We start from the raw sequence: 20,127 nt of genomic DNA, 5'->3' as shown, positions 1-20,127 counted from the left end.
TGGATGTCTTTTACTTGTGTGTGTCCGATCCAGCAATAGCTGAGCTTTCTTGGCAATTTCCAGGTGTGTATCAAACAAAAGGCCACAAAAGTGAAGGAAACAGTTTGTCTTTGAAGCTTATCTTAGTGACAGAAATTGACAAATTATAGTCATTAGAGTAAATATAAAATCGAACCAAGTCACTAGATGTACAGTAGAGTGTGTCTGAACTTCTACAAACATATATTTATAAATGACTTATAAAGAAATAAATGTGAATATGTTCACATTTAGAAATTCAATAGAAGAAATGTAGAATAAAGGAGTTAATAAGAACAATTTTGGGAAGTAGACAAGAAATTACTATGTAGCTCAGGCTATTCTAAAACTCATTACAATCCTCTTGCTTCTGCCTCCTGAGTTGTGGGATTATAGGCATGAGCTGGCATGGTTAACTGTTAAAATAAAATTTGACAGTGTTTTACTTCAATGAAAGAAAACACTGTATTGAATTTATCAGACATTTAAGAAATTTCCACATTTCACTATTTCAGAACATCTGTTCTACCTTCCCAACTTTAATTTAATATAAAATGATTGAACATTTTAACTGAAATATTCTTTCAACAGACCAGGTTTTCTTTGTCTTTTTCTTGAACTCCAAGAAGCGTCCCTCATGTAAGAAACCCGTCGTGTGGAAAGGAGGTGTGCCCTGACCTTTTAGACGTGGGTGCATATCTGGAGCAAGCATTTCCATCCCAGGCACAGTAAGGGTCTCTGGCGAGACAGCAGTCTGCACATGCTTTCCCGTAAGTGTCGCATCTGTGCAAGGAGAGCTGGACCAATCCATCCCAGGAACCAACGTACAACTGTTGCTACAAATCAAGCAGAACAAATGAGTTAGAAGCATCACTCACTTTAGACTTGAGAAGCACTCTTTCGTAAATACTATGGGATAGCTTTAAATCTGCTTGCGAGTGTCCAGCTACCTTAAACATTTGTGGAGAAGTGTGAGGAGTAGTAAGACAAGTCAAGCTCTTCTACCCCTGGCCTGACTCTGTATTGAACACATTGATCTGCAATAGATAACCTTCTAGAAAGCTAAAGTAGACATGGCAGTAGGTGAGGAAGGTCAAAACCCAGCTGCTGCAAGTCTATAGAATTGTAATGTTAAATGCTTTCTCAGTAGTAGAAGTTACACTCTGGTAGGTTCTAGAAAGCATAGATGCTACAGGCAATATCGATGGCATGCCTCTGCTATGTCTCTCAATATGAGGTAGGAATAAAAGACACTCCTGACAGTGTCTATTTTTAAGTAACCATTCCATTTGTTAATGATGAAGGAATCCTGAAAGAATAGAGCTTACAATTGGGAGAGTAAATATTTGTTATTTCCACGCAGACATCACCAAGTAGACTTGAGCTATGCCATATCACAAAGCAAAGGCTGCAGGATCCTGGAAACTCAGGATGTAAATGTCACTTTGAAAGTTCATCCTGAAATTCCTGCAGTACTCCCCATACCATCCCATCGGTTTGTCTGCAGCAGAGGTCCCAAAGAAGGAAGAATAACTAAATGAATGAGGCTCAGCATATGCTTTCAAACAACGTGTGATCCCCTCCACTCTAAGCTTTAAAATAAAGGAGGAACATCACAGAAGTAGATGCTAGCACAAAACGAACAGAAGCTCTCAACTCCAAAAGTTATCCTGCACTTTATTTCCTGATAAATCCTAAGACTCGACGTCATCAAACACAATGAATCCAGTTATCTATTTTCCACAGCACTCTGAGGCGCTTATTTTCATCACCATTACTAACTTTCACACTCTCTGTGGACTCTAATCTGTTTCCACCTGCTTACCACTGCTGCCACATTTGCAAGCCCTGTATCATTGCTTGCTTCGACTGTTTGCAAGAGTTCAAACTATTTCCCTTGACGCCAACCTTCGCTTTAACCAGCACTTCTGCAGGGCGCTCACTTCATCTTCCACAGACAGAGCTTTACAAAAAAGACGGCCTTATCATGACATTTCTCTGCTTACAATGCATAATGGTTTTTGTCCTGAAACTATTATGCGTCATGGAGAACAAGTAGGGCTAAAATATTTAGGCTTAGTTATCCAGAGTCATTTCTAACTTCCTTTTGCCTTAAGCACACATATGTTTTAGGTCAAATTTTATATACACTTAATGGAAACAGGTGTATGTTTTTATTTTTCACATCCTTACTATCCACTCTATCCCTCTTTTTATTTTTCTGGCTAACTACAGCCTCATTCGTGACTCGGCTTGTCTGTCTCTTTCCTTATTTCCCTTCTCCTGCTCTTTCTGGCTCCCAATCACTTTCTGGTTTTTGTCCCTTATATGCTTTAGTTATTACTCTACATTGCTAGCATGCTTTTCTCTCTCAACTTTTCCCAGAGTTTCACTAAGACTATGTTATTTATTCCTCTCTGCATATCCAAAGGACAATAGCATGGATTCAAGGAATAAATGTTACTTAATGAGCAAGACAATGACACAGACCTCAGAATCAAACCCATTTTGACTTTCCCTTAATAACTGGTCTACCATACTTAATTGTAGCAATGCTTTAATGTAGAACTTATATTATTAAATGACTTTCTTCAATCATGAGGATATATGTATAAATAGAACAAAAAATCTAAATCTAGCCATTTGAGATGTGAATTATAATACCAGGGAACTGTAAATCATATTTTATCACTATTAAAACTGGCTACTGTTAACATATCATTTTGGTTAAAACATTGGCATGTATTTAAATGGCTAGGAATATAGGGGTAGAGAGGCGATGTACTTGTCTAGTATTTGCAAGGGACTAGGTTTAATCCCCAGCACTGAGAAAAAGAAACAAGGTTATGCTTATGCTTATAAATGAACACAACCCACAGGAGGTAGTGTTAAAGCACAAATATGTGAGTTCTGGACTAGCCTGAGATAGATAGTAAGATCCTGTCTTCAGTAAAGTACTCATTGGCTTGCCTGATGCCTGTGGAAGCCTGGGTTCGATTCTAAGCATCACTAGTTAAACAAAACAAAATAAAAGTTAAAACTCATAACAAACAAGAGAGAATTCTAATTTTGTTGATGAGAGAACTGGTTCTGAGAATTAGTTATTGAGTAGGATATTGAAGATTGACTCTTTAGTGTTGTGTACCAAAAATTCTCGTTTGAAATCCCAGATTCCCAGTTGAAATCCCTTTTCAAAGTTTGTGATTGTCATATTAAATGTATGTCTTATGCCTTGGACAGAAACACAACTCAACTGCCCCATTGTTTTTGTTTTGTTTTGTGTTTTTGTGAGTTAAAGGATAAGAATACTCACATTCAATCTTCATTCTCCTAAGACCAGGCAAAACCAATGACTTCGACTTAATAGGAGGAGTCAAGCAACTTTCAACTATCTGCCTTAATAATGACCTAACTTCCAGTTTCAATAGATTTTGCAAATGAACTCTGAAGTTAATTATTGAACAAAAATTACAAAGTACCTGCTTCAGCGACAACTCCATGTTCAAGATAGCTGTTGGGTGCTGCAAAGAGATGGAAATGTCAGTAAGAGTCATTCACAGCTTTAGATTAATGAGCCTGTCATTTTAGTTTATATAAAACATGGCTTTTCAGCCTCAATGAGAGGGGAAACTGATTTGTATTGCTTGTTACTTTCTTATAGTGTGTATTAATTCTCCATTACTAGACACAATGAAAATGTTTAAGGTACTTTTTCAGAGAGAAACAAGGTAACTGCATGAGGAGTGCTGTGTTGAAAATGATTTCTAGTTATTCACAAGTTTTCACCTTGCTCTAAACCTGCTTATCTGAACTGCTCCCATATATTTCATACTAGTGCTGACAAGAACATCTCTGTAATTATTTATTGCTCCATTATGATCTTACTTGCATCAAAGATTCTAAACACATTTAAGTAACAGAGCTTTGAAAAGCTATAGTTATGTTTGTTGATGGTGATATTTCTTATGTGACACTACAAGCTACGAATGTGTGCATTTTCATGATACAAGTCATATTTTATTTCTAATAAGTCCAGAAACCTGAATATAAAAGCAAAAAAACATATAAAGCAGGACACATTTTAAAAGATGTATTATATATCTATTATTTATCTAGTATTTATTAATTTATTGCTTTCATATAGTAATTGACAAACAGTGGATGTTACAGATTTAAGAAAATATATAAAAGGAAAAATTTTAAGTTAAAAAGGTTTGTTTTATTTTTTTTTAAAGTTGGTTTCAATAATTTTTGTTGCCCTTGATTTTAAAAGCATGGCCATGTCCATCATATTATGGTTTTGTTTGTTTGTTTGTTTTGCATTGCTTTCTTTTTAATTGCATTTTACCTCAACAAAATTATTAATAAAAGAAAGGAAACAGGTAGAAAAGAGAATAGGGGAGAAGAAAAATGAAAAGAGAGGAGAAAAGCAGAGGAGAGGAGAAAAGTGAGATGAGACGAGAAGAGAAGAGAAGAGAAGAGAAGAGAAGAGAAGAGAAGAGAAACAGTAGACAGTAGATAAGAGAAGAAAAGGAGCATGGGTATGGAACTTAGTGGTGAATTGTTTGCATGCAAAAGGCCTCAGATTTCATCTCTAACATGGATCGATAGATAATAGATAAATAGACAGACAGACAGACAGATAGGTGATAGACAGATATATAATAGAGAAATGGATGGGTTGATGGGTGGATGAATGGATGGATGGGTACATGGATGGGTTGATGGGTTGGTCAATGAGTAGATGAGAGGAAGAGGAAGAGGAGGAGGAGAATAAAAGTCAGAACCAACTGAGATAACAGTCACAGGTCAAACAGTCCATCCTTGGCACCAAGACTCATGGGAGACTGTCTGTCCTCATGCACTTCTGTGTGTGACACAAAAAATCTTGAAGCCTCTGCTTCCTCCACCCTTCCATTTGACATCATCTTTTCCCTTAGGAACCACCCAAGATTCTGTTTTTACAGAGGCCAAATAGCTGGTCTTGTTCTTGTTAACTTCTTGACCACTATTATCATCACAATGTAAACAGGAACCTGCAAGCCCAGCATGATAATGACACTTTAGCCCTTCCCAGCTGAGGACTCCACTCTCCAGGAAATGCATGTTTACATGGAGACAGTTTTTAATAAACCCTTTTAACAAAACAAAAACATAAGGGAACGCAGTTTCTAAGAAATATAACCTTATGTCTAGTGTCTTACTTTTCAGGAAATAATTCTAAATACCACAGAGTAGATGCAAAGAATGCCACACAAAAATATATTTACTGTTAAAAGCAGAATTTAAAACAAATAACTCTTTCTCCAGGCCTACTAACTCCCTTTGAGAGGACTGTAGCATGTATAACTTGCTATCATTAATTCTTTTTCTTCGTTTCATTTCATTAACGCTGGGCTCCTATACATGATTCATAAGCTTTTCCAGTTTTCTCCAATTCATTTGGGGAAAAAAATCCAAGCAACACTCATACAGCAGAAAAGCATCCAGGCATTAAGAGATTCCAAGCTATGCTTCAGTGTGGCAATTTGACTGACCATATCCTTGGGTGATGCAGCAAGAAGAGGCAAACCTGGCAGCTCCTGCCAATGGTTCACAGCACCGGAAGTGAGTGCCTTTCCCACTCGGATATGGCCTTCTTTGCTTAGGCCAGAGGAACCATTGAAGCTCATTTCAGCGACTTCCCCAGGAAAAGCAGAGAAAAGACAAGAAGCCCCATGAGCAACAGTGGGACAGCGAGCTCGCGCTCTGTCTGGGGCCCAGCGCCCCTTCTCACCTTGAATACCTGAAGCTCCTCCAGTACGACCTCTTCCATATTCCACTTCTCCTTGGAGATGCTCACAACTTTCAGGACTGTTCCAATGTCTGAAAAAAAAAATGACCCATAACCCCACTGCTTTCACTTCAATATTTAGTTGAATGCATATTTCTGGAAATTTCCCCACTTTTAATGTATCTGGTCAAATAAATTAGTGAGAAATGAAGACTACTTATATGATGTTGCCCTTCCAAAATAGACACTTACATATAAAGAGACTAAAAGATTATATTAAAAATACTTTTAACTACATATATATGGCTAATTTAAATATTGATTAAAATAACCGAGGTGAAATAAATGTATTTTTATTTTTGAATGGGAAACTATGCTAAAATTATATATATAATTTATGATATACATATGATATATATTCCCTGCCATAAGATTTCCCTGCAATACTAAGATTTACCTAGTAATTATATCTGATTTATTATAACAGTAGTATATATAGTCTTTTTTAAAATGTTAACAATTGCCCAGCAAACACTGACAATCTTTCCTTGAAGAAACTAACCCTAAGTTCAGATAATGATTGTTAACGAGATAAAAATTAAAATTTATTCAAATGACTTCAGTTCAAACTCAAAAGAAAATACAAGTTTAATGATGTGCAACAAAAGTTATGCTTAGGAAAGATATCTTAAATTTTGTTATAGTGAGTACAGTGTGAGTGTGTAGCATTCGAGCATAGAAAGATAATAAAAACACACTAGAAAAAACTAAAATGGATCTGTCAATCTGCAATTAATCCATTGAAAATACATCTTTAGATTTCAGCAGTAGGCCTGGAGAATAGGGACAGATAGTGATACCACTATATGTAGAAAATGCCTAGATTATTTAATTTTTAAAAATCACTCTAGGATGTTCAAAACTGTTAAATACATTTTACAGTACAAAACTTTTAAAATAATCATATTTTTCTGAGGAAAGGTTAGGCAGTACCACCTAGTGGCTGAGGGCTGCCTATGATAGTGAGCTGTTACCAGCCTGTGGCTGAGGGCTGCCTACGATAGAGAACTGTTACCAGCCTGTGAGTGAGCTTTGCCTGGACAGAACAATTAAATTTAGCTCATGAGAGTTAATAGGAGACTAATTAAAGTCCTGACCCTTAGGTAGTCATTGCTGCATTCTCAGAAATGGAACATCTCTTAGATTATCTGTTTTGCACTTGCCCTCTATGATATCATTAGGCCTCACAGGAGCTGTTTACTGGCCCTAGGAGTTACTACATGGTCCTTCTCATAATAAGCCTAAATTTGCAGAACCGTGATAGTGCTTAAGGGCTAAATAATTCTAAAATCATTTTATATTCTAAAGAACCTGTTCCAATAAAATAACAACTAAAACTCCTCAAAGAACACATATACTATAGGATGAAGTCCTAAGGGTACACGTTGTCTTTTCTGTCCCAGAACACTGTTGTTGCATAACATTTTTCTTAATTTAGAAATCACCAAATATGCAACATTATTTATGTAAAATGTATGTGCATATATGTATGCATATATGTGTCTCTCTATTTACACATATGTATATATATATATATATTCCTTATCATTTAAAAGCATATAATATACAATTTAAAAATGTTGGCAAACTATTAGCTGATGTTTATTTGTATCATGTGTGTGTGTGACACACACACACAAACACACACATATATATATATATATGTGTGTGTGTGTATATATATATACATATCAATATGTATCTATTGGCAGATAGACAAACAGTCAGATATAGAGACAGACCGACAGATAGGTCCATTACTATTCCTTAGGATAGTCTTGGACTTGTGATTTTCCTCTTTAGCCTAAAATTATAGGTTTTCATTATCACACTTGACCAAAAACATGTTATTTTGATCATATTTTAATTACAAAGTTGACACACAATAAACTGTATTAATAAGAATCCAACAAGTTAATTTTTAAAATAATTTATTTATATTTATTTTATGTGCATGAGTGTTTTGGTTGTATGTATGCATACATGAGGGTGCCAGATCTGGAGGTACAGACAGTTGTGAGCTGCTATGGTCATGCTGAGAATTGAATACAGGTCCTCTGGAAGAGGAGTTAGTGCTCTTAAGTGCTGAGTCATCTCTCCAGTCTCCACAAAATTAACTTTAATCTTCAAAATTCATGGACAAGAAAGTAAACTTCCAAGAAGTTTTATTTGAAAGCATTTACCAAGTAATGCTTAATGATTCTAAGAACTGTCTGTAGGCTAACAAGTCTCTGATTTCCAGGCTAGTGAACGGAGAATTATGGATAGAATTTCCCAGCATCCGGTTGTAGCAACAACAGGTAAACATGGAGACACAGCCTCACCTTACTTACTTTTATTCCTCCATGATTAGACAGATACGTTTTGAGCAACTAGTCTGGAACAGTGTGAAAAACATCGACAATATATGCATTTTAAAACTTCAGTGTGGATGGCAGACATTGCTGATCATTATTTAAATGTACCACCTATACAAGTTCAGGAAAAGCTGGCAAGGTATTACTTAATATTTATTTGACTTTGGATGACAAACATTTTGCAGGTTTTTGTTTTATTTCTCCATTAACAAATAGTTTCTTTGGTTGAAAGTGTGGTCTGATCATACCTGTTCCGAGAAACATGACATCATACTGCCCGTCTTCAGCGACCACGTGATCCACCACTATCTGCGTCAGTCTGTAATCCACGTTGATTCTCTTGAAGGTCGGTGCTCCTGCCACTGGGTACACGGACTTATACATCACAGGGTGCCGCCTTATGAAACTGATAACATCGTCTGGAAAGTCTCGGGTGGACTTAATCAGTGGGTCATAGGTTTTGCTTGGACACTGAAAAGAAAGGTGCACAGGAATAAACACGCTACCTACACACCAGAAAGGTTCGTGCCATGGATAAGACTAAGCAGATGACAGAGCAGTGAGGAACTCTGATGTGTGGTGAGAGCAGCTCCAATAGAGTTAAATCTATGCTTCTTCTCCAAAACATTCAAAATTATGTGACTTTACCTGAATTTTCCAAGATTTCTCGAGTGTAATGTTTCTTTCTTAAAAATATTATTGTTTTAAATAAAGATTTTTTTTTTTAAATCAAGCAAGATGGTACATCCATTTAATTACAAAACAGGGCCAGGGCAGGAGGACCCAGTTTTAGAGGCTACCCAAACAAATGCAGAGTTCAAAGTCAGCCTATGTTCCAGAACGAAAACAAATTGCATTACCACCCACAACCCAAAAGTTTCTAATGATGATACTGGAAGCTTAAATTGATGAAGCTGTCATGAAAATGATCTTTAAGCCCCTGAATGTATAGAAAGCTTTTATTTTCAATAATAAAAAAATAGGATTCCTTTCCAATTTTCCTGTTTATTAAAAATTAAAAGGATCAAGTCGACACGTCATAAAATTAGCTCCAAAAGAGCTTTAAGTGCTTGAGGTTGTAATTATACACTTCTGCTACAGCTACTCTGAAAATTAGGCCATGCCCCAACCTGCAGCCTTTCCCCTGAGCCTAGGCTCTGAGAAGGCACCTCAGGTCCTGTCTCATTTCTGCCTAGAACTGCTTCCTGGGAGCGGGTATTAAAGAAAGAGCTAGCATCAACTGCCCTCTGGTGGTCAGACATAAAAGCACAAGTTGATATGCACCGAGTTTATGACACTTATCTAAAATAAAGGAATGACATTACAATTTGAATATTTTACAAGGTATATATACTCTTTCATATAATGTTTCATTTATGTTTCAAAAGCGGCATCCTAGGAAGTTGTCTTTAATAAAAGGTAACATCACATTTTAATTCTTCTTAGACAAATGACTCGAATAAAACTTATACTTAATCATTACAAGTATATGAAATAAAATTTATGACATCAGATAAAACCTATATTAAAGTTCTTTTGATAGTATCGAAATAAAATAAAAACAAAAGCTAAAAACAAATCAAAGTTTTCTAAAAAGTGATAACACAAAATGAAGTTTCCACTGAACAAAGGCATTTTAATTAGGGACTAATTAGATTCATGCCAGAGCTTCAGGGTCTTCCCCTCAGGGGTCAAAGGTGCATTGTTAGCTGAAGATCCTGGGGTAAACAGCTATCCCTCCAGATTGCATGTCAATACAACCATAACGATCCATTTTAAAGGAGAATGTCCACCAAAGAGGTTACACAAACAATTTTAAAGACTTGATAGTCATCTTTTAACTAATTTGAGAATATTTATCTTTACAGAAGTCTTGAATGGCTACTATTAAGAAACTGACCCTTTCCCAATGTCAATTTTTTTTCCTGTTTCATTTTGTTTTGTTTTTTTGTTTTGTTTTGTTTTGTTTTGTTTTTGGGTTGTTTGTTTGTTTGTTTGTTTTGTTTGTCCTAGGTCTGTGTGAAGGAGAATAGAAATGTCCTACATCATTAGCTTGTTTGGTATTCATTTAGCATCTCTATCACTGAAGGCTGGCAAAGTCTGTGTGTCTATCCCTGTTTTGTGCATTTGCCTCATCCACAGAGAGTCAGTCAGCTTAATAGAGGAAGGAGCCTGTTGTTAAGTGTACTGAAATGTATATCAACGTAGATCACACTGCGCTCTTTCCCAAGTCTAGTCTGTACATTGGAGACTTACTCAAAGGCATTCCCAGAAGGCACATGTCTCAGAACGTCGTCAGGTCAGTCTGATTGATTTAACACTAAAAGCAAGATTTTGACTGTATGATATGTTGGAAAGAGTCCTTTGAGTTAATAATTTTTTAAAAAAATAGAAATGAAACAACAACAACAAAAATCCTCAGACTTTGTAGCTGTAGTTACACAGTAATCAGAATTTCAAAATTCAGAAATTCATGAGTCAAGCCACAGTTTTTTTGTTATGAAATTTAAAAACACATGTTCCCCTGGAAGCAAGTGCTACTAAATAAGATATAATAAGCATTTAGCAAACCTGCAGCTGCCAACTATCCTCACAGCTTGCTCCTCACAGAAAAGGATAAAAACTAAGAGATAACAAGAGAGGGCAAAGAGAAATCTGGTTTCTATTGACAGGTACAGGAAGACTTTTGGAAATACATTTTCTTCTTATGGCAGCTTTCCCTGTGGCATGTGGCCAGTGTTCTGCTGAGACCTTTGGCCCCTGGTTGCTAGGAGTGATTGCAGACCCTCACCGTTATGATCACACAAGTGAAATTGGTTTAGGAGTGTTACTCCCCGAGGTTGAAGGTAGGACAGTATGAACCCATTAGTGTTGTTTTAGTACATTCAATCCAGTGTGTGTTTGGTTTGGTGTTATACAACTCACAACTACACAGGTCCAGCAACTATTCAGGCAAAATAGGAATGAAAGTCCCATGAAGGGGAAACAAAAAAGATAAAGAAATACACCATCAAGGAAAAGCCGATTTGGTTATTAATTTTCCTTCAAGGATCTCACCGAAGCTGTATGCCCTAGGTGGTAGTGTGGGTATGTGTATATTCTTTGAAATTTGTGACTATTTTCATAATTCCTCTTAATAGCCCACCCTCCATAGCATCCCCTGTTTCTTCCTGGGGTTTCCTAGCATTTATCTGGCTCCTATGAAAAGAAGGAATTCTGGCTCATTAACTGTGTTTTCCTTACTCCTCTTAAAACCTCTTACAACAGCTTAAACTTTGAGAGAATACAAAATTTGAACAGAGAACTTTCGGTCAGACTTTAAACCGCCAACACATTGCAGGATATATGGCAAAAGCTTAAGACAAAAGAGATGAGGCCTAGACAAACTCTGAGATGCCAGGGTGCAGCTCACAGCAGCTGGCCTGCTGTCTGAGTCAGACAGCTGGAGTTAGCCAGGTGTGATTCTGTTCTGTTTGGCAGGTCTGGCTGGGTGGTTGTGCAGAACCTTCAGGGGGGCAGCGGGAAGCAATGGATAAGGAGAGAAGAAAAGTGGGTTTTGATCCAGTGAGAGAACCTTGCCATGGCAAGGCACCAGGCAGCTGTGAAAAGCTTATCTGCCCCATGCGGGTGCTGCTTTCTTTTTTCTCCTTGTCACAATTTCCTTACACAAATCAGAGCAATGGCTAACGTGAAGGAAGGCATGGTGCAAGAGGAAAAGACCAAACCAGCTCTCCTATTGGGCCAGACTGAGAAATGAAGCAGAAAAGTTTATGTGTTTTGTGTAAAGGTTATCTGATTCTTATTATTATTTGAAAATGCAGATTTTCTAAAGTGAATCTTATCCCCCTTAGTCATCGAGGCAACAGCCTGAGATAAATTTTGCAAAGAAAGACATTGTATTGGATATTAAAGATGTAGAGGAGGGATTTGCCCAAATATGTAGCCATTAGGGCATGACAAACTATACAAAAGTTAATTTAATGAATTTAAATGTTTTAAGTGTTACCCCACTTTTCTTCGGATTGCATTCTCTTGCAGGAATTTCTCTAACAGATCAATCAAAATACAATTAGACATAGCGAGTAGCTTGAGAATTGGGAATCCCAGTTTAGAAACTAAAGTTGTGCTGATATCCAGTGAACAATGGTCGTGATGGCTGTTTTGTGAAAATCCTCAGCACCGTCAGGTTTTAGAAATTGTGTTTCTTGAAGTATAGCTCCGCTGAAAACTTTCCACCCAAGGAATTCACAGAACTCTCAGTTATTCAGCACTTATAATTGAGCAGTGTCTGCCTGGCAGAGGGAGAAGATAGAATCATTGACAGTATCCATGACTCCTTTCAGCGTCCACCAATAAAACAGAGGGTTAGTTAGAATAATCATGTGCTTTGATAATTGAATATGAAGCAGGACAAGTTGACAGTAACAACAGTAGACATTCCTAAAGAAATTGTATGGGAATTAGCATTTTTACAAAATCTGAAAACTGGGGCAAACTAGTTTAAGGGTAGTGAATCATGTTTCCTATACATCCACATTATGAAAGCTCTTTTCAGCTTTTGACAGAAGAATGATTTAAAGCAGAAATCCATCAAGCACTGTGCAATGCAAATTATTAAAATGCCTTATTAGGATGGGGAGGATAACTTAATCTGTAAAGTGCTTGCTACAGAAACAGAGGGATCTGACTTTCAATCCCTCATAGCACATAAAACAAAACAAAACAAAACAAAACAAAACAAAACAAAACAAAACAAAAAACAGCTATGTGTGAACATGACTGTAACCATGTTCTGGCGCAATGGAGGCAGAGGAGGGGGTTCGCTAGCAAGTTACCACATACTCTTGCCAAATTGGTGAACTCCATATTCACCCAGAAACTCTGTCTCCAAAATAATAACATACCAGGAACAATAGAGGAGGATACTGGATGCCAATCTCAGACTTTCAGACTCACATTCACACATGTGCACATATAACACATACAAAATAAACACAGCACACACAGGTGAGCACACACAGGTGAGCACACACATGCACATATGTGCACACACACAAAGCCCTTGTCAATATAGAATACCTGTAAAATATACTTGTTTATTTACAAAATCTGTATTAAGTTATTTATAATAAATTAATTATTAAAATCAAAATACTTCTTTTCAAACCCTCCTTAGAATGAGGTGTTTTTTTAGACTATTAGCTTTCTCCAATTTGGTTTCCATGTCTGATTTGTACCTTTCTTTCTTTCTTCCTTCCTTTCTCTCTCTCTCTCTCTCTCTCTCTCTCTCTCTCTCTCTCTCTCTCTCTCTTTCTCTCTCTCTCTCTCTCCCTTCCTTCCTTCCTTCCTTTTCTTTTCTTTTTTTCTTTCTTCTTCTTCTTCTTTTTTTTTTCTCAATTGGAACTTCACAGCACTAAACCAAACAGGACAGTAAAGATTCTAAAAATTCATCTAAAGAAAACCTGTTTGTTCAGTTGCTCATTTCAGACACCAGAGGGCAGAAGAGTCACCAAGGTAAAATAACTGTGAGTGTGCGGAGTTCCTAACATAGAGCACTGTGGACCAGGAGTTGAGATTTGGCATTGGTACATTAAACGAAAACCAAGAAAATTAAGTAAGGTGGGAGTGACTCCATGCCAGTAAATACTTAACTGAGGTCCATACTAGAATATCAATTCAGAGTTCAATTATAAAAGTAATATGGATGCAGAAAATATAAAAGCAAAGGCTGTAGCCGATGTATAGAAAACAAACCCTGTGTTTAGCAAATCTCATTCAAGTTAGAAATATTTCGCTATTTTAGAATAAAAATGTCAAGTGTTATGGGCTACAACACTTCATTATACTTATATAGAGGCTAGACCAGGCCATAATGATACAGTTCATGATTGTAATAGCAGAAGTTGTTGTTGCTGCTGTTGTTGTTACTTAGAAAGTAGCACGATACATGCAGTTCTTTATGTAACTTAAGTCTAACTTAATAGAAACCTACCACTTTAAAAGTTATGAGTCCATGAGCACACATGAATGGATGCCCATTGATGTGTTTCTCAAATCCAACTGTGTGAAATAATCAACACTGTGGTGACCTAAGAAAGTATGAAGTATGCTGGGTGGGTTAGCACAGATCTGTCATCCTAGCACTTGGGAGAGAAAGGCAGGAAGGTCAGGAATTCAAGCCATCTTTGAATATATAGTAAGTTTCAGGCTTATTTGGGATGTATAAGACCCTGCTTCAAAACAACAATGACCAAAAACTGTAGTGAGATATCATGTATGTACATTTGAAAATGTTGGAGCCATAAGGTATATTGAGATATAACTTTGAATAAATGTTTTGAATTGGAGGAAAAAGAAAATAACTGTAATTTTGTACTTTTAATAAACACAGATATGTGTGGCAGGAGATGATATAAAATAAATAAAACTAACTTTGTGTAGGTTATGCAGGAATATATTTACCAGGGAAACATTAAGAAAGACATAAAAATTATATCAAAGAACGAGAAAAAGAGTGATCATAAACTCTACCGGGCAGCACCACACTTTCATTCTGCTGGTTGGGTAATATGAGAGTGGGTGTGCGATTTAATCATTCTGGACACCAGTTTCCTCCAGTGTAATAAGGGGGTGAGTTATGATGTCTTTATCACTCATTCCAATTCTTACATTCTCAAATTTTACAAGAGTAGTCACTTGATAGTCTGTGAAACTTAATTTCACTGATTTTATGAATGTGTTGACTTAAAGTGGTAAAGTTCACTTAGTACAAGAACTTGCACAACAGAGGGACAGAAGCCTCGCTGCAGTTTCTTTTACTTACATTATAACTAGAAAGCAATGTAACAATTAAATAGTGGTATGTAGTCATTTTGATAATTTTGTGTTCAATTAGTGAGTGTGACAAAATTCAGTGAGCATGTCTTTGTATTAAAATTATTTATTGCAATTAATGTAGATTGCCCCAGTCCCAAATCCTTCCACTTATAATTCTTAAATGACTGGGGGGAAGGAGGACTGCAATGGCTTGAATTCAGGTCAGTACCTAAAAGTGGTATCATTCCTACGTTTATTGCAGTAGTATTCAAAGTAGCAAAGATATGTATCCTGATTGACAGATGGATAATAATACACACATGAACACACACACCTCTGGAATGCTATTAGCCAAAAAGGGGAAAGTAGTTCTACAATATGTAGCATGAAAAAGCTTTTAGGATGACCTTGAGTAAGCAGGCTATTCCCAGAAAGTTTGTCACTTACTTACTATATAAGGTACTGAGGTACAATTCATAGAACCAAAGAACAATAAAGTGGCTATCAAGGCATAGGTAGAAGAGAATAAAGAGAGTTGGGGAAAAACTATGGGAACAACTTTTCAGGCAAGAAGTATGAGCTCTGCATGCCTGTTGTACAACGATTACCCTGTGCTGCATGGTATTGTTTTGCAACCATAAAAATTTAATAAGCCATAGTCAGATTCCTTGTTCTGTTCATAATAAAAATGAGAGAAATTAAAATGTGACTGTTAAAAAATTGTAATATTTGAAAAAATTATTTCCACAGGTGATAATGTTTTAAGATTTAATTATTGTGCTTAAAAGGATGGACCATCAAGACTACCATATCTGGGGATCCATCCCATAATCAGCCACCAAACGCAGACACCATTGCATACACTAGCAAGATTTTGCTGAAAGGACCCTGATATAGCTGTCTCTTGTGAGACTATGTCGGGGCCTAGCAAACACAGAAATGGATGCTCACAGTAAGCTATTGGACGGATCACAGGGCCCCCAATGGAGGAGCTAGAGAAAGTAACTAAGGAGCTAAAGGGGTCTGCAACCCTATTAAAAAAATAAAAAAAATAAAAAAAAACCCACAAAAATATCTCTAACTTGTAAGCCAGCTTTCCTAAGAACAGATAAACCTTTAAGCCCCACCTTCTCAAGGACAGGTAACTTCCTGAAATGCTCCAGGCTGTTCATATAAGATAACATACCACATGTTTTCACTTCTATAAATAACGTGGATTGCCCCCAACTGCCCACGATGTGCATGATCACATGTAGGATGGAGGTACACAGGCACAAAGCATATCAGGATGAATACTTGCCTTGGATTGGACAAATATGGGAAGTATGCAGTATTTTGGTGTTTCTCTTTATAAGCACTGAATTAACGTAATTCAGGGCCATTCTCTGGAAATCCTGGTATGGACCTATTAGGTGTCCATCATCCCAGACAATATTGAGTAAAACTTGCTTCAAACTTAGCTAAAAAGTTGTGGTAGTAATCTTATTCTTCCAAGATGGAATTAACAGATACAGTTAGCCTACAGCAGTACAAGGCCACCCTGGAATACATAAGGACTGGACCTCCAGACTAACCTAAGCATTAGTGTAGCTATTTTGATGGAAGTAGCTCATTAGGACATTCCCACCTGAAGGAAGGATTTTGGCCCATACAATGCAGGAAGCTCATAAAACTTATCAAGCTGTAGGAGCTCTGATGACTTAGCTGATCCATAAAGCCCCTCTCAGGGTTCAGTCAGCAGGAAAGAATTACTGGCCAAGAGAAGACTTAAGAAAAGCTACCTGCAAGTTTTCCCTGGAGCTCCAGAAATGTGGCTTTTTTAGTCATCACCATAAGGTGTGGCTGTCCATTAGTCACCCCAGCTCCTGAAAGTAACCTCTCACTCACGGAAGTGACACTACCAAACCTCCCTGATTCTGGAAGCTAGATGTAGATGTAAAAATTTCTGTGGTCTCTCAATGGGCTATCTCTGGTGCTTTCTCATTTTCTCCAGAAAGTTCTTGCAATGTTGGATTACATTAGACTAATTGGAAAGATTAAGGCCCTCTTTACAAAGACAAAACAGTAAGTAATATAAATATGTAGATATCCTTAAAAATAGTAAATATCTAATAATAAGACAGAACATCCCAGAAACAAATTTATATTGAGAAATAATGAGAGGAAAATACAAATAGTTGTAAAATAATACAAGTTTAATTATGCTATGTAACAGGAACCCAGGAAGAGAAGAAAGTTCTAGAACCAATTATTTTCCCTCTAAGAATAAACACGAAAAGTAAATACCAAGTACAATATATATCAATTGCAAACTTCATTTGATATTATTTTTAAATTTCATGGTGGAAATATTTAGAATAATATCTAAATAGATATACAGGACACTAACCTCCTTGATATTAAGTTTTGAAGAACCTTTCATTTACCATGCATATACAGAGGTGTGCACTTCAGGTATTTTTGTGCATCTATATGTGTGTGCATGTCTGCGTTCACATGTTTATCTGTGCTTCATCATGTGAAGGCCAGTATCAATGTGGTGTCTTCTTCGATTGTTGTATGTCTTATTTTGGAAGACAGTACCTCTCACTGATCCTGAAGCTCAGGCATTTGGATGGATTGGTTGGACAGAAAGCCCAAGAGATCTTCCTATCTCTTCCTCCACAGTGGGATCACGGGCATGCACTACAGCACCCACTGTGGGATCACGGGTGTGCACTTCAGCATCCAGCTTTTTATTCGATTTCTAGGCATCTAAACACTGGTCCTTCTGATTGCACAGCTACATGAAGCATCTCCCAAGCTCCTGCTTTGTTTTTTGGTTTTTTATTTTTAAGCAAATGCATAAATTCTAAAAAAAACATTCTACTTTTAATCATCTATCTTTAAATATGGTTTGTACCATTTGAAAATAATTTTGGACTAAGTCTTCCTCCTCTTCCTCATCTACTTTTTCCTTCTACTTGTAGCTCCCCTTTCATGCTAGTAAAGGGGCTGGTCTCAAGTTCAAAGTCTTACTACATGCCTCAGATTACTGTGCCCACGAGTATATGCCATCAACCTGTCTTGAACTAGAGGTTATTAAGAATTTCTTCCACTTTAAGGATAGTATATTATCTCAAATCTCAGCATAATAAAGGAAGACATATGCATATCAAGAAAATTGATCATTTAAATGAACCATTTTAAAGAATCAAGTCTTAAAAAAAAAGAGCCAGACACTAAGACACTTTAGAGATGTATGGAAGATATACACAGACATGTATGAACAAAACAATTTCTCAGTTGGCATTTTCATCCAATCTGTAAAATTTGCATTAAATACAACTAAATTGATATATCTGAGTTACATTTGTAATGCATCACAACATAGTCCAGTGTGTTCTTTAGTACTTAAAATTATCATTCAACATTCTTTAACTTCATTTGAATAATGGAAATACTAACATAGCACCATAAACAGATAATTGTTTCAAAATCAACAGCACATGTGGCTTTAAAAGTATCATAGTTGGTAATAATAGAATTAGGAATTGGATATGGAATTAGAAAAATACTTCAGGTTTTAGCTGGGTACATACCGTTCCAGGTCGGGGGTAAGGTATCCTTCCATCATATTGCACCCAGCGATGGTCAGCACTTTCCTTATGAGCATAGGGACCATTAAAGACTGCTCGGATATCAGCCATGCTGTACACACAGACAGCAGAGCCTTTGAAGATGGAGCTGAAAGAGAGGAAGATGACCCATTCATTCTCCTGCTGAACACATATCTGTACCTAAGAGATGTGTGGAAAATGTATCGCATACTGTTGTTGACAGGCACTGCAGAAATATGTGTTTGTGTCTTGAACGAGCTTATAGGCAAGTAATCCTGACTGACATGATGATGGTAACTACCTTACAGGTAGGGAAGGGAAGCCTACATCGGAAACGGGCTGCCAAATGGATTATCAGGAATCACCATGGAACAGGTAATGTCCACATTGACACCGAATTTTTAGTAGGAAACATTTGGTACAGTGGTTCTCAACCTTCTCAATGCCGTGACCGTTTAATATAGTTCTTCATGTGGTGGTGACACTCAACCATAAAATTATTTTTATTGCTACATCATAACTAATTTTTTTAGTTATTCATTATAATGTAAATATCTGATATGTAGAATATCTAATATGTGACCCCTGCGAGAGGGTCCTTTGACTCCCAAAGATATCATGACCCTCAGGTTAGGTAACATTGATCTAGAAAAACTATATTGTAGAAATGATTAGATATGATTCTTACTCACATATTGTTAATTTTGAAATCATTATACTTATAAAGCACTTAAATATAAAATTTACATTATGTTTAAAATATTTGGATACAAGAAAAACAGGATCATTTATCTGTCTTTTGAAATGTTTTATTATGTTTGATATTATTGTATTGTTTGTATATGACATGTAGTTCTGGGTGAATGGCAAATTTCATTATAATCTTCAAGTATGTGTTGAGGGGACAAAACTAATGGTGTTAGGTTTGTGTGGCAAGTGTGAATACTGACTGAGCCACCTTCCTTTCCATTATCCATCTATTCAAAGTGATTGCACATACCAGATTTTGACATTGAATATATTGCTCATATGATTTTGTTAAAATGATTTTTATTTTAGGAATTATGAATTATAGCCATCTACTTAATACGGAATATGATCACAACCCTGTGGTTTCAACAGGAATACTAAACAGGTAAAACTTCCACAGGAATTCTGAAATTCTACAAGACAGAGATGACAATCATTAGGACACGTCTGGCATTTCTTTCTTGCTATATTTCTGGAAAGCAAAATGCATTTCCTTTAAGGCTAAGACATTCTGCAAAGACTATTCTTAAAATTAAGATGAACCTTTCTGACCAAATGACATCATCCTGACTTTACACAAACAAACTAATCATTCTTTAGCATGAGAAGCTCAGTCATTAATATTCTTGGAATGATTATAAGTGAGAAACTTAAGAAGGCAATGGTAAGCATGTGTCTAGGAGGAAAGTGATATTGTGATAATAGTGATATATCTGCCTATTATATTTTAAAGAAATAATACACCATTATTAAA

General features: G+C 36.5%; 1 protein-coding gene across 2 annotated transcripts in view; it reads right to left on the bottom strand.

Annotated features, from left to right (window-relative positions):
• The window catches only part of Sema3d (sema domain, immunoglobulin domain (Ig), short basic domain, secreted, (semaphorin) 3D), a 205,793-nt gene that overhangs the window by 17,126 nt on the left and 168,540 nt on the right, over positions 1-20,127 (bottom strand). For both annotated transcript variants that reach the window (XM_030254046.1, NM_028882.4), the window contains 5 exons: positions 18,606-18,750; positions 8,457-8,679; positions 5,795-5,883; positions 3,498-3,539; positions 697-854 (listed from right to left, as the gene is read on the bottom strand). In XM_030254046.1, the coding sequence (XP_030109906.1) occupies positions 697-854; positions 3,498-3,539; positions 5,795-5,883; positions 8,457-8,679; positions 18,606-18,750 (657 nt within the window). The remainder of the gene's footprint in view (positions 1-696; positions 855-3,497; positions 3,540-5,794; positions 5,884-8,456; positions 8,680-18,605; positions 18,751-20,127) is intronic.

The sequence above is a fragment of the Mus musculus genome, chromosome 5 (assembly GCF_000001635.26).
Source record: "Mus musculus strain C57BL/6J chromosome 5, GRCm38.p6 C57BL/6J".
NCBI classification, from domain to species: Eukaryota; Metazoa; Chordata; class Mammalia; order Rodentia; family Muridae; genus Mus; species Mus musculus.
Note: the sequence above shows the minus strand (reverse complement) of the source record. Positions and strands in the feature narration are given on the sequence as shown.